This window comes from Silene latifolia, chromosome 9 (genome assembly GCF_048544455.1).
Source record: "Silene latifolia isolate original U9 population chromosome 9, ASM4854445v1, whole genome shotgun sequence".
In the NCBI taxonomy this organism is placed as follows: domain Eukaryota; kingdom Viridiplantae; phylum Streptophyta; class Magnoliopsida; order Caryophyllales; family Caryophyllaceae; genus Silene; species Silene latifolia.
In genome coordinates, this window is record NC_133534.1 from 6,476,991 (window position 1) to 6,489,556 (window position 12,566).

General features: G+C 37.0%; 2 protein-coding genes across 3 annotated transcripts; one reads left to right on the forward strand and one right to left on the reverse strand.

Moving 5' to 3' along the window:
- The first annotated feature begins 882 nt into the window (after nucleotides 1-882).
- On the forward strand, nucleotides 883-8,320 carry LOC141598893 (methionine aminopeptidase 1B, chloroplastic-like). Of its 2 annotated transcripts, none has more exons than XM_074418707.1 (10): nucleotides 883-1,079; nucleotides 1,169-1,241; nucleotides 2,317-2,548; nucleotides 2,859-3,020; nucleotides 3,109-3,150; nucleotides 4,257-4,328; nucleotides 4,569-4,648; nucleotides 6,866-6,963; nucleotides 7,356-7,430; nucleotides 8,070-8,320. In XM_074418707.1, exons 1-10 carry the CDS (start codon nucleotides 998-1,000, stop codon nucleotides 8,213-8,215), a joined length of 1,062 nt encoding a protein of 353 aa, XP_074274808.1. In that variant the 5' UTR covers nucleotides 883-997; the 3' UTR covers nucleotides 8,216-8,320. The 2 variants fall into 2 exon arrangements, with proteins under 2 accessions (XP_074274808.1, XP_074274809.1); XM_074418708.1 differs by having other exon boundaries at nucleotides 7,383-7,430.
- Nucleotides 8,321-8,822: 502 nt separating this feature from the next.
- Nucleotides 8,823-11,753, reverse strand: LOC141598894 (allene oxide cyclase, chloroplastic-like). The gene is made up of 2 exons (XM_074418709.1): nucleotides 11,421-11,753; nucleotides 8,823-9,699 (listed from the first exon to the last, which is right to left on the reverse strand). The coding sequence occupies exons 1-2, from the start codon at nucleotides 11,671-11,673 to the stop codon at nucleotides 9,176-9,178; spliced, it is 777 nt and encodes a 258-aa protein (XP_074274810.1). The 5' UTR covers nucleotides 11,674-11,753; the 3' UTR covers nucleotides 8,823-9,175.
- Nucleotides 11,754-12,566: the final 813 nt, after the last annotated feature.

The following is a 12,566-nucleotide window of genomic DNA, read 5'->3' on the forward strand; positions in this document are numbered from 1 at the left end:
TCGTTTTGGTGCAACACTGCAACCTAGATGTCAATTACTTTGGACGAATTTTCATCTAGTCAAGTTTTCGGGCCAGTCTTATCGCATCGGGGTGAATTTTACTTGTGTAAACTGTAAATGGAATCATATCCAAAGTTTGTTGTGAAAGTCCAGCCCAATACAGAAACCCATCATGCACAGTTACCCACTACTCCAAAGTAGATTAAATACGGGCTTATGCCGGAACGGACAAGTGAATTAGCGGGTTTGAGATAGTTGATGGGTCAAAGTTTTGTAAATTTTCAAAACTCCAAAGTAGATTAAATACGGGTTTAGGCCGCAACGGATAAAGTGAATTAGCGGGTTTGAGATGATTGACCGGTCAAATTTTTTGTAAATTTTTAAAGGGATATTCTCTCGTGTACCCCCGAAGTTTTTCGTTTTCTATGGTGTACCCTTATTTTTTGCAAAAAAAACTTTGACCGACAATAATTCTCTGTTACGAGTTCAGAAAACGGTAATTTTTTTTTTCAAACCAATTATCTCGTCAAGGGCTTCAATTTGAAAAAAAAAATTCACCGCTTTTTGAACTCGTAGCCGGTAGTTATGGTTGGTCAAACATTTTTTAACGAATAAACTTTGACCGACCATAATTCCCGACTACAAGTTGAGACGTCGGTGAATTTTTTTTCAAACGGAAGACCTCTTAAAGACAGTCAATTTGGAAAAAAAGTTTATCGTATTCTGAACTTGTAGCCAAGAGTTATTGACGGTCAAAGTTTTTTTGCATGAAAAGAAGGGTATATCATAGAAAATGAAAAAGTTGAGGGGTACACGAGAGAATATCCCATTTTTAAAAGTGCTTGGGTCCGAATCCGCTAATTTTATAGGCCGAAAGAGTCGAGATGAATGGACGGAACGACCCGTGAACCCGAGTCTACTCTAATCTCTATATCACTCGTAGTCTCGTAGTATTCACTTTTGGTCATCTCTTGAGCACCAAAACAATACACTATCCATGGCTCTCTCTGCACACTCTCCATTAAAGCCCTCATCTCCATTTCTTGGGGAATCCTTGCCACTATTACCCTTTCTATCTGGTACATTTAAATTTCCCATTTCATAATTTTTTTTCTAAAGTTATTTTCTTATTATTTATTGAAAAATCATTTTTTAATTAAATTAATAGGTGGGTCCAGAAAAGGGATGGTAGTTTTTGCAAGAAGACTTAAAGGGTTGGAAGAGGCTATGAAAATGAGAAGGTAACATTCGTGCCAATCATTTGTTTACCTTTTATATTCTTTGCGAAGGGTATTCTAATCAAAGGTAAGCAAATGAATGAGACGGAATGAGTATTATACAATTGTGTTGTAAATTCAAAGGTTGGACGACTATAGGCAGTGAAGGACTGATGGATACGGAGTTCGAACCCTGATCAGCAATAACATTACCTTATTGCCTCAAGGGGTCGGTTGTACGCAGCCCTACCCTTGTGTTAGAAACCCAAAGAGGTCGTTTTGGAATGACCATGAATGAAAATTGCGTAAAGAACTCATTGACTGTTATTGTAATATTACTTGAGAACCAAATGGCTTCTCTTGCAATGGAAATATGTTCTTGATACCATCCACATAGAGCCCTATCTGTGTTTGTGTAATTGTGTGTATAAACTTTGGTCTCGGAGTAGTTCAGCTTATGTCGATGTTGGTTCAGATTGTGCGAGTCATTATTGATGTCGGGCATTCATCTAACATGCCAATGCCATGGCAATTTAGATAGTGTGTTAGTGACAAGTCCGGGATTGGGATTAGGATTAGGATTGATTGTGTTGGTTTTTTTTTTCGTCTCGGAATAGTTCAGCTTATATCCATGTTGGGTTCAGATTACACGCTCTTAAAGCCCTTGTTTGGATGGAGGAATTCGTGGGAAGTGAACATTTCTAAAGTAAACAGCCTTAGTCAAATTTCCCTCATCTTTTTCTCCCCTCCTACGGTCATATGGTCCTACGCTCCTACCCTTCATATCTTAGACTGTATCCCAAAAAATCTTAAAGTTAATAGTAACTTGGATGAGGGTCGAAAGAAACGACCTGTTTAGTATCTTGCTTGAGGAAATTGCTCACAGGAATATATTCTTGCGCGTTGCAAGAACCCCAATATGTAATCAATGTGGAAAAGTAAATTTTGGTATTTGATAAACTGGGAGTACTTCACATAGGCTGCAATTGTAAAGACAATTTTGTGTAGATTTGCATTTCTTTTATTTTTTTGCGAGGTAAGGACCTTTTAGGTTATGTTTCTTCTGGACGCTTGACTAACTATTCTATTACGTGTGTAGGGAGAGGGAACTCCTAGCTACAACCAAAAGAGGACCTCCATTAAGACCAGGAAAAGTATCACCAACTCTTCCTGTTCCTGATCATATACTAAAACCTCCTTATGTAGGTTCCTTAGAAATGCCAGAACTTTCAAGTGAATATCAGATGCACGATTCTGAAGGTATTGTTCGTATGAGGAAGGCATGTGAACTTGCTGCTCGTGTTTTAGATTACGCTGGTACTTTGGTTAGGGTGAGACATCTAAATTTTTGTAAGATTTACTGCTTTAAGTGGGATTTCTTGTAGATAATAATTTTTTAGCGGCTTTATTCGGCTGACCTGGTAGCTCAGTGCCTCAGTATTCAAGTGTCAAGGCGCTCCCAAATTTAAATCCATGATATAGAACCTGATCCTTGTTATCTTTCAAGGGAATTAGACTAGACTTGTTTGTGAATTTAGATGGTAGGCTGGTAGCACCTTGCGTCGTATGCTCCTAGGGCTCTAAGGAGCATGATATTCTAGTCAAACTTGTAACATATTGCATCTTTATTGAATTTGCCAGCCATCAGTGACCACTGATGAAATTGACAAAGCAGTGCATCAGATGATAGTTGACAATGGAGCATATCCTTCGCCTCTAGGTTATGGTGGATTTCCAAAGAGTGTATGTACATCTGTTAATGAGTGCATGTGCCATGGGATACCCGACTCTCGTCAACTACAGGTTCATTGACTGTGGTAATACCCCTTTACTGTTCAGTATTCATTCGTCTCTCTTCAACGTCTGATAAACTTTTGGTTCCCAACCGCAGGATGGAGACATAATCAACATTGATGTGACCGTATATCTAAATGTAATTACTTCTCCTCTATCACTTGTGTCTTGAGTATATAAAGTTAGGATTGTAGATTTCATAATTCATACCATATGTCAGTAATTGAATGACGGCAAAATCCACGACTCATCCTAAATCCCCTTGAACTTTGGGATCATTTTAATCTATTGAGACCCTCGTGTGCAGTACACCTGTTATTTTACTATTCATATTTTAGTGGTTGTGGTTTTTGCTTCATCTATTGTCAAATTGTCAAACTGGGTTCTGGGTGGCAATATGCGGGATTTCCAGCTTCTTTTTGGGGTGATTTGTAGTCAGGATGTAACACCTAGCTCTAGACTGTGACTGATTGAAGGGGTCTGTGCGCTAGTCCTGGCTTATATGTAAGGCTTAAATCGGCAAAGTTCTGGTAGCGTTCAAGACTTCAGAGTTCAGACCACGTTAGAGTGCATAAGCAATTTATGTCAAATGGATACTACTGAAGGATATTATCAATATGATCCCCCTTCCCTAACATTCAACACTTGCTTGGATTGGGGAAAATTGTGACTTGGGTAATGGAGAGGTCAAGGAAGGAAGCGATGGACTGATGGTGGTAAAGTGAAGATAACGAGGTGATGCAGGGAGGATGAAGGGAAGATGTGGGTAATTAATACCTCTTTGTTATTAGGACCATAGCATAGCAAGCCTTAAGGTTGATTAGTTTGAATGGTAATTGATGTTTATTTTATTTTCTTGTTCTGAAAAAATCTTGTAGATGCACACAGTTGTCATGTATCAGATATCCATTTTTGTTTGATTAATGGCGACAGATGCTGTACTTCTGTAGCTACAGTGATTGAGTTTATCCTTTCTTTTAAAAATTAAAATCTTAATCTTCATCCACAGTCATTTATTGCCTTCTGCTTTTTAGTAAAGCTCCCACAATATCCTTCTGGTTTTCCGCTCATCACATTCTACGTGGTGATGTAAAAGTACCAGAGTGGCCTGGTCACAATGCAGATCCACTGACATAAAATACACTTATTTTGTTGGTCATATGACATCTTATGATATACGAAAGAGTGTGATCTAACATACTGACCCCTCAGTCTGATATGCTTGATTACTTTTTATGGTACTAGGGTTATCACGGAGACACATCGAAGACATATCTTTGTGGCAATGTCAGTGAACCAATGAAAAAGCTTGTAAAGGTAGATGATACTTCTCTGTTTTTCCAAATGCAAACAAAGCTCAACTTGCTTTAAGATTTTCTGGTTTGATTGATGTTCAGGAAAGATATTGATCTCTGAGAGTTCGTTGTTCCCCATTCTACATTTGAAATATCCTGTTGGAAGTCTTCTATATAGTTCTTTTTTCAGATCTCTGGGTTGTTTTAGTACCATCTTGGTGTAATTTGTTTTAATAATAGATCTATTACGCTTCTTAATCAGGTGACGGAAGAATGCTTAGAGAAAGGAATAACTCTATGCAAAGATGGTGTCAGTTTCAAAGAAATTGGGAAGAAAATTAGGTATCTTCTATAACTTCTTCTCTGTATACTTTCCATTCAGATTGTTTCTGAACATGTCCTTGAAAGGCTTTTAACTCCCTTCTAAGGGGAGACGAGGGGAATAAATAGTATGACAAAAGGTTTCTCAATTATATCTATCTGAGACTTCTTGTTGGTAATGCTACTAGGCATTGGTAATTGCCTAGTTTGGCGAAGAGGCTCTTACAATTACCAGTATAATTCATTGCTTGCGTCGAGATCTAGTGTGGTGTTCTGTAAGGAGCCTTGAGTTAAGCTGTGGTAACCACACTGCCATAGTCCTATAACCAAAGTGAGTGAGTAGGTGTGCTTTGGGTTCTTGGTTTCTACTTATTGTGTGAGGATATTCAAAAGAGAGGGGCAATGGCATAGGTAACAAAATTTGTGTACATGGTCAACAAGTATGCATATGTTCGATACATATTTTGTGTACCTCCAGATTGATTATACACGCCATATCATGGGTATTTGGTTATGCGATTCTTGTATTTGGATGTAGTATGGTGTTTGAATAGACCTTACCATTGGGATAGCCAGATGAGTTTGCATTAGAGGGGAAACAGCGGCGACAGAAGGTTCTCTTCATTTTCTTTTCGTCTCCGGGAAAACTCAGCTAGCTCGCTTTACAAGTTTGTTGGGGGTGGTAGCGAAGACCAGGGTTAAAAATTCACATGCATCAGTACTGCTCATGTGTCTCCTTTTGAACTACCAAAAAACATGCATAGAGATCTTTATTTTGTTGCAAATTGGCTTAAGTTAGCAGTTATTGATCTGACTCGTATTCCCATTGTAGTTTAAAAGGCAGTTGATCTCGAAATTCTCTAATTTCCAGTCCATATTAAAATAATTTGGGATATTCTCTCGTGTACCTCTTGATTTTTTCATTTTTTAAAATGTACCGTCAATAACTCTTGGCTACAAGTTCAGAATACGATAAAACTTTTTTTTTTCAAATTGACCGTCTTTAAGAGGTCTTCAGTTTGAAAAAGAATTCACCGACATATCAACTCGTAGTCGGGAATTATGGTCGGTCAAAGTTTATTCGTTAAAAAAGCTTTGACCAACCATAACTACCGGCTACGAGTTCAAAAAGTGATGAATTTTTTCAAATTCAAGGCCTTGACGAGATAATTGGTTTGAAAAAAAAATTACCGTTTTCTGAACTCGTAACAGAGAATTCTTGTCGATCAAAGTTTTTTTGTGAAAAACAAGGGGTACACCCTAGAAAACGAAAGAGTTCTGGGATACACGAGAGAATATCCCAAATAATTTTAATACTGGAGTTCTGAGGTTATGTTTTTTCTGAAGAAGCATACTTGAATGAAGTTTATGATGTCATAATGCAAGCTATTACTGCTATCTTATCAAACGATGGTGTTGCGCTTACTCTCTTAATAACCCCTAGAAAACTCTGAGGTGAAAGTGAAATAATGGGGTGCCCAAGAGAAGTTTTAGATATCGTCCGTTGACTTTGACTTTGGACTGGGTGATATTGAGTGAGACAGGCTGGTTTACTTTCAAGTCAAATACCTGAAAATATGAAAACAATGGTTAGCTTATCACAGCTGGCTGGGTTTGAGCCTTGAGCCATGTCTCTAATGTCGAGTAATATGTTCAGACATAGTCTAGCAACGTGTCTAAGGTTGAGACGAGAGACATATTAATTTACTTTTACCCTCATATTAGAGCATAATCCCTGTGTTTAAATTTGAGTTACACCGAGCTTGACCACTTCAATATGTAACTTCATATGATATCCGTAACCAAGTATGAGTAACAGTCTGGCACTGCCGCACTGCAGTTGTTGGTTTGAATAGAGGGAGTAATGGAGCATGTACTCTCATGGGTTTACGCGAGATGGGAAGTAGAAATTTGGCGTGGGTTAGAAGGAGCTTTTGGTTTGTATTATTTCTTAAGAAGCTCTGTGTTGATTCTGAGATACATTGTGTGTTTCACAACCAATAGCGAATACAGAAAAATTTCTTTCCGGGGTCCGGATTAATATTTAAAATCTATATACACATAAAAAAGTTAAAATTTTTCTTTTTAGCCTGAAAATTAGACAAAATACGCAAAAAAAAATTCTGTTTCCGGTGTCCGCGCACCCCGGAAGGGCCTTAGTAGATCCGCCACTGTTCACAACCACCTGATCTTGCTTCTGATTTTTTTTTAACTTTGTTCCAAAATTTTTTATTTCAGTGAGCATGCAGAAAAGCATAATTACAGTGTGGTGGAACGATTCGTAGGCCATGGTGTTGGGACTGTGTTTCATTCTGAGCCGTTTATATACCATCATAGTAAGTACTAGGCCTTTACATTATGAGTTGGTACTTCCGTGCTTGCGTCTCCAACTAGTAAGCAACGTCATCTAGATCAATGGTTAAGTACGCCATTCTATTTATATTGTCCCTTCCCCGGACCCTCACCTAGCAGGGACGCCATCGTGCACCGTGCTGCCCTTTATTTATTTTGATCAATAAAATATGGAGTAGTTTGTAAAAAAATTGATACTGCACTTTTACATATATTTGGAAGATTGTAGTTAGTCGACCGCAAAGCAAAAAGAGGACAATATAAATGGGATGGAGCCATCGAGGTTGTAATTAACACGAAATCATGTTACCCTTTACTGTAGTTCGCTAAATAATGTTAATTATTTTATAAAAACAAGTGTATTACTGTCTGCCAGCTGATTTTGTTTGGGATATACTGTCAGAAAATGACTATCCAGGTGAGATGCTTGAAGGGATGACATTTACAATTGGTATGCATCAAATTCTGACTCAAATGTTTTATTGCTTTTTAATGCTTGCTTTCTGCAAATTAAACATGTGCATATATAATCTTACATTCATGAATATTAAACCCCTTTCATATTCAATGAACTCTGCCTGTCCTTGGCAGTATTTGTCTCTCTCGGTGATTGTTCGTCTTGATCTCTCTATGTCATGTTACTCCAATACTTCACTTAGTTGCCGTATTCCGTATCCGATACGTATTTCGTCGATACGATACGAAACTTTGATACTTCATTTTAGACCAAAATATTAAAAAATTTGCACAAATAGCCGTATCAGATACTCCGATACGTATTTTGTCGGATACGCGTAGACGAGTCTGAGTAACATAGCCTATGTGCCATTTTATGTCTGTGTTACTATGACTTTTCATATTACCTCCTTTTAGTCGTATACCCATGTCTCGCTCTCGACCTCTCATAGTCTCGGACATGGATACTAGTGTGTGACTTGGATACACCCTTGTGTCGATATTTCCAATCGAGTCAGAGTAACATACCAAAGTACACAGTGATCATGCTTTATTTCAGAATCAATGTTGCAGTGAAGAAAATTGACTGTTAATAAGTGTGTTTTATTTCTCAACAAAATTCTTTCTTGGGCAGAACCGATTTTGACGATGGGGAGCATCGACTATATAACATGGGCCGATAAATGGACTACGGTCACAGCGGATGGTGGGCCCGCTGCACAGTTTGAACATTCCATTTTGATTACAAAGACAGGTGCTGAAATCTTAACCAGGTTTTAGCACACAATTCACAGATCTTCTTTTGCTTCCATACATATATAGCTAATTGTTTTCTGATTGTACAAACTAACACATGCTTATTCAAGTGCCATTTTTTTTCATAAATTCTTGTTTTAGACGTTCATATCCGTCTTAAACTAAACAAAAGCAGAATGCCCAGGTCTTCACAAAAAAACTTCTCTTCTATCCAATTGGGGTGGTGTTTGACCCGTATTGATATTAAAACAGATATGCCCGTTCTAATAGAGATCAATACTACGTCTTTTCTCTTGATAAACCGATGATTTAGATCGTGACGTAATACCAAACGTACCACACTAAGTGTAGTGACCCCAAAAGTACAGAAATGCAAGCAGAACATTGACAAAACAGAACCACTATGTGAGCCCCCTACTAATTGACGTACTTCTATGGTGGTTACCTTTTGATTGGTTTATTCTTTTTTTTTTTTTTTTTTTTTTTTTTGTAAATCACATTCTTAAAACGTTTTTTTACTGTTCATTTGCTGAAAACTAAATCGATTTTTTGATTCATCGTTATCAAATGGCGATTAGTCGTTCTACTTCTCAACCGAGTTATAAAGCTTCAAATAAAAATACGATAAAAGTAAAAATAAGTCTATCCCATAAATAAGAAATACCGGTGAACATAAAACATCATACGGAGTACATACAATTCTATTACAAAGACTACATTATCTCTATTTCCGTCTCGACAATAATTTGGCAAGCCGGGTCAAAACGACGATGGCAAAAAACACTCCTCAATCTTCTTACATGCGTAATCAACAAAAAATAACTACTACGGAGTACAAAGTACGAACTATTCTTCCCTTATTAAAACAAAAAATGCGCATGTTGGCACGATACTACGATTTACGAGTTCTGTTATGCAGGACTTGCATAACAGAAGTATTCGTAACGACACGACTATTCTCCAATTCTTTACGACACAATCCCCCTAATTTGTGAAGTTAGGGATAACGGCATTAGGCTCGCAAGCCTTGGCGGCTGCAGAAGGCTCAACACTCGGGGAAGGTGGGACCGGGGTGAAAACCAACTCGGAAGGCAAATCCTCGATCCCTTGTAAATAAAATGTGTAGAATAACTTAAAAGGGAAGATCAATTGTTGCAATTTGACTTTACCATAAGCTCCTTCAAACACACCCGTTCCACCGGTCACGGTCAAGAACGTATCCTCGTATGTCAAGTATGGCCCTTGGACTGAAAGGTGCCCATGGTCGCCGAAGTAGAAGCTGTACATTGCCTCATATCGGTCTCCTTTCTTTTCCGGTACATGTTGGATTAAGATGCATAGTCCGGCGGTTATGCCTAAACGTTTTTGTAGGTCACCGGAATAGAGCTTGTTCGAGAAGGGGACGAGGTCGCCTAATGAGTTCACCTCTTTTTTACTCAGGCGTAGGTATGCTGGGCTGCCTCGGTCTCTCTCGTTGATCTCGTACACGTATAACTCTTGTACCTTAGCTGGAAATTTTCAAATCATATCGATTAAACAATGACTAAATAATCAAGTACTGTTAAATTAGTAATCAATAATCATCAATCATTTTGTAAAGACCACAAAGTCTTTGTTTAGGGCAATTAACTAACTTGTATTGATCATTTTTAAAAACATTACTCTTTACTATGCAGTTCGTTCATAGGTAAACAAATGATCGAGACTTCAAGAGTCGAGCCGTAGTACTTCTCTAATGGATAGCCCACCACCTTACCTACCCCCATCCAACACTATCATTATCCCAATGAACACTTTATTTTATCACAAATTCTTATTTGTGAAGGATTTTAGCTTATGACCATCGCACGCAAGACGAACTGTTATTTTATATGTTTCTGTCACCAAAAGATAAAGAGCCATAAAAGAATCTTTGTTTTAAAAAACATGTCACAGCACAAATCTTGATGTAAGCAACTAATCAATTGGTCTTCCTTGTGACGGGTTACCATTTGTGGCGGATATTTTGTGAGTTAAAATGATAACAAAATGGGTTAGTGGAGAAAGGGGACCACATGAATAGTGTTGCAGAGAGAGAAAAAGTGAGTACTTTGTGAGGTAAAATGGTATCCGTCACTCAAGAGTGACGGATATGTGCCGTCACAAACAAGAATTTGTGGCAACTAATTGTCTCACAAATCCTAGATAATAGAATCAATGTTGTATTAATCCTAGACTATAACCATATCTTAGGATCCATAGAAAACCAAATCTATTAAACATTGCTACCCTTAAACCTTAAGAATTATCCTAATCAAAATCTTAAGCTGATGGCTGAAACCCGTCAATGGTTTAACATGCTAATACTCCTCATAGAAAGTCTTTGGATTTAAAGAGTGGATAATACACAAGCTCGACTACATAATAGGTGAAAGAATATCTTAACCAAAAGTTTAAGTTTGTGGCTGAAACTCAATTAATGGCTTAATATCCTAATAGATTCCTCCAACAAGTCATGATCATTAGCCTTGGAAGTCACCATAACAATAATTCATAAAGTTACTAAGGTCCTACTCTTTTATCTAATCACTGTTTTTGTGTAATGCCTTTTCTTCTATAGTGAAAACTGACAACACTTGGATCTAATACGATATAAATATAATAGTTAGGCATCAACCATCCCTTAAGGTTTTTGTTGAGATGGCTGAGAAAGAATACATATAAGCTCGAATTCTTATATCTTGGTTGTACAATGCACATGGTACAACTGGATGTATAATCCGTATCTATACGGAGTATATGACTAAATAACCATATAACCTTAGGTACAAATTGTGAAGAAACGCATATATTCCCGCATGTGAATGTCTTGCATGGATAAAAGAGGAGAGCCTTTTGTCAATTTATAAATTAACCACATGTAACATGGACTCTACGTTTGGCTGTGATCCAAACCCGTTTCATTATTTAACACAAATTTCACAATAAGAGCTTATATGGCTACCTAACATTAACCACTCTACACAATCTAAATCACAAAGATCACCTAGGTCGTTTGTTTACTTTTGATTAAAATATTACTGACAAAATCACAAAATCACCCTTTATAACATAGGACATACATAATATTACTCCTTCCGTGCAAATCATTTGTTTCCCTTTGATTAAAATATTACTGACAAAGAATGTAAATGGTAAACAAATGATGAGGGAGTATTTGTTAATTAAAAAAGATGGTGGATTAACTTACTAGGTCTAGAATCTTGAGCAAGAGCTTGAATTTGAGGTTGTGACTTAGGCTTGTTGAAGAAAAAAGCATTAGTTTTGAAGTTCTTGGTGGTATTAAAATTAGTTGTTTTAAGGGTTTGAGATAAAAAGGGGTTGGAAATTTTAGAAGATAAAATGTTTGGATTAAGTGAAATTGAAGAAATTGGTAGTTTTTGAGAATTTAAGTTAAATGAAGAGAAAGTTCTCATGGAAGACATAGATGTTGATGAAGCCATTTTTTTTTAAATTTGATTAATCAAAAGAAAAATAGAGGAAATGTATTAATCAAAATGATGAAATTGGGTGGGGAAAAGACATGTTTATATAGAGGATGATGATGATGTTAGTGACTTCCTCGTTTGCTAGTGTTTGTTTGGTGAGGTGTGAGTACGAGGGACATTATTGGTTGTCAATAGGGGTCATATAATTGAGCACCAAATATCGTTTGTGACCGTAGTAAATGAGAATTTGTGATAGACGGACACTATTCGTCTATACGTATAGACGGATATCATTTTTTCTCATAAAATACCCATTTGTCATAAAGTGGGAAGCACATGGGGGTGCCCCACCTTGTCCCCCTACCCATTTTATTAGAGGTCTTTACCCGTCTGTTTGCCTCACCCGTCTATACCAAGACCTATTGTTTGTGATAATGGAGTTACTTTATCAAATGGGTTTTTACATTAATATAATATATAGTTATAAAAGGAATATAAACATAATTTGTTTTACAGAAATTTGTATAAAACAGCCTTATATACAAGTATTTGTAAACAGGGGCGAACCTAGAAATAAAAATTTGGGGTAGCGAATTTTTCTGATGTTGTTTTATACTTATGTTAAGGTGCATATTTAAAAAATTTGGGGTAGCAAAAGTCGATAATCTTAGCCATTTTCCGGGTATTTGGGATAGCGAGTGCTACCATTTGCTACTATGTAAATTCCCCTGTTTGTAAATACAACAAGTTCTCATAAAACCATCTTTTGTTTATCAAGGCATGTATATAAAAGAACCAATTCATGGACTATACAACCAGATGTATATGTTGTACGGTGTAGAACCTGAGCTTTGTGTCAAAGTATCCGAGCTTTATATTAAAGAATATGAGTTTTATTAGAAAGTATT

What these genes read in the sequence shown, in the direction of transcription:
- LOC141598893 (XM_074418707.1), top strand. Translation starts at nt 998, where the DNA reads ATGGCTCTCTCTGCACACTCTCCATTAAAGCCCTCATCTCCATTTCTT. An exon ending in CAATGAAAAAGCTTGTAAAG is followed by an intron (nt 4,329 to 4,568) that starts GTAGATGATACT and finishes CTTCTTAATCAG; the next exon opens with GTGACGGAAGAATGCTTAGA. An exon ending in GAAATTGGGAAGAAAATTAG is followed by an intron (nt 4,649 to 6,865) that starts GTATCTTCTATA and finishes TTTTTATTTCAG; the next exon opens with TGAGCATGCAGAAAAGCATA.
- LOC141598894 (XM_074418709.1), bottom strand. Translation starts at nt 11,673, where the DNA reads ATGGCTTCATCAACATCTATGTCTTCCATGAGAACTTTCTCTTCATTT. An exon ending in TGCTCAAGATTCTAGACCTA is followed by an intron (nt 9,700 to 11,420) that starts GTAAGTTAATCC and finishes GAAAATTTCCAG; the next exon opens with CTAAGGTACAAGAGTTATAC.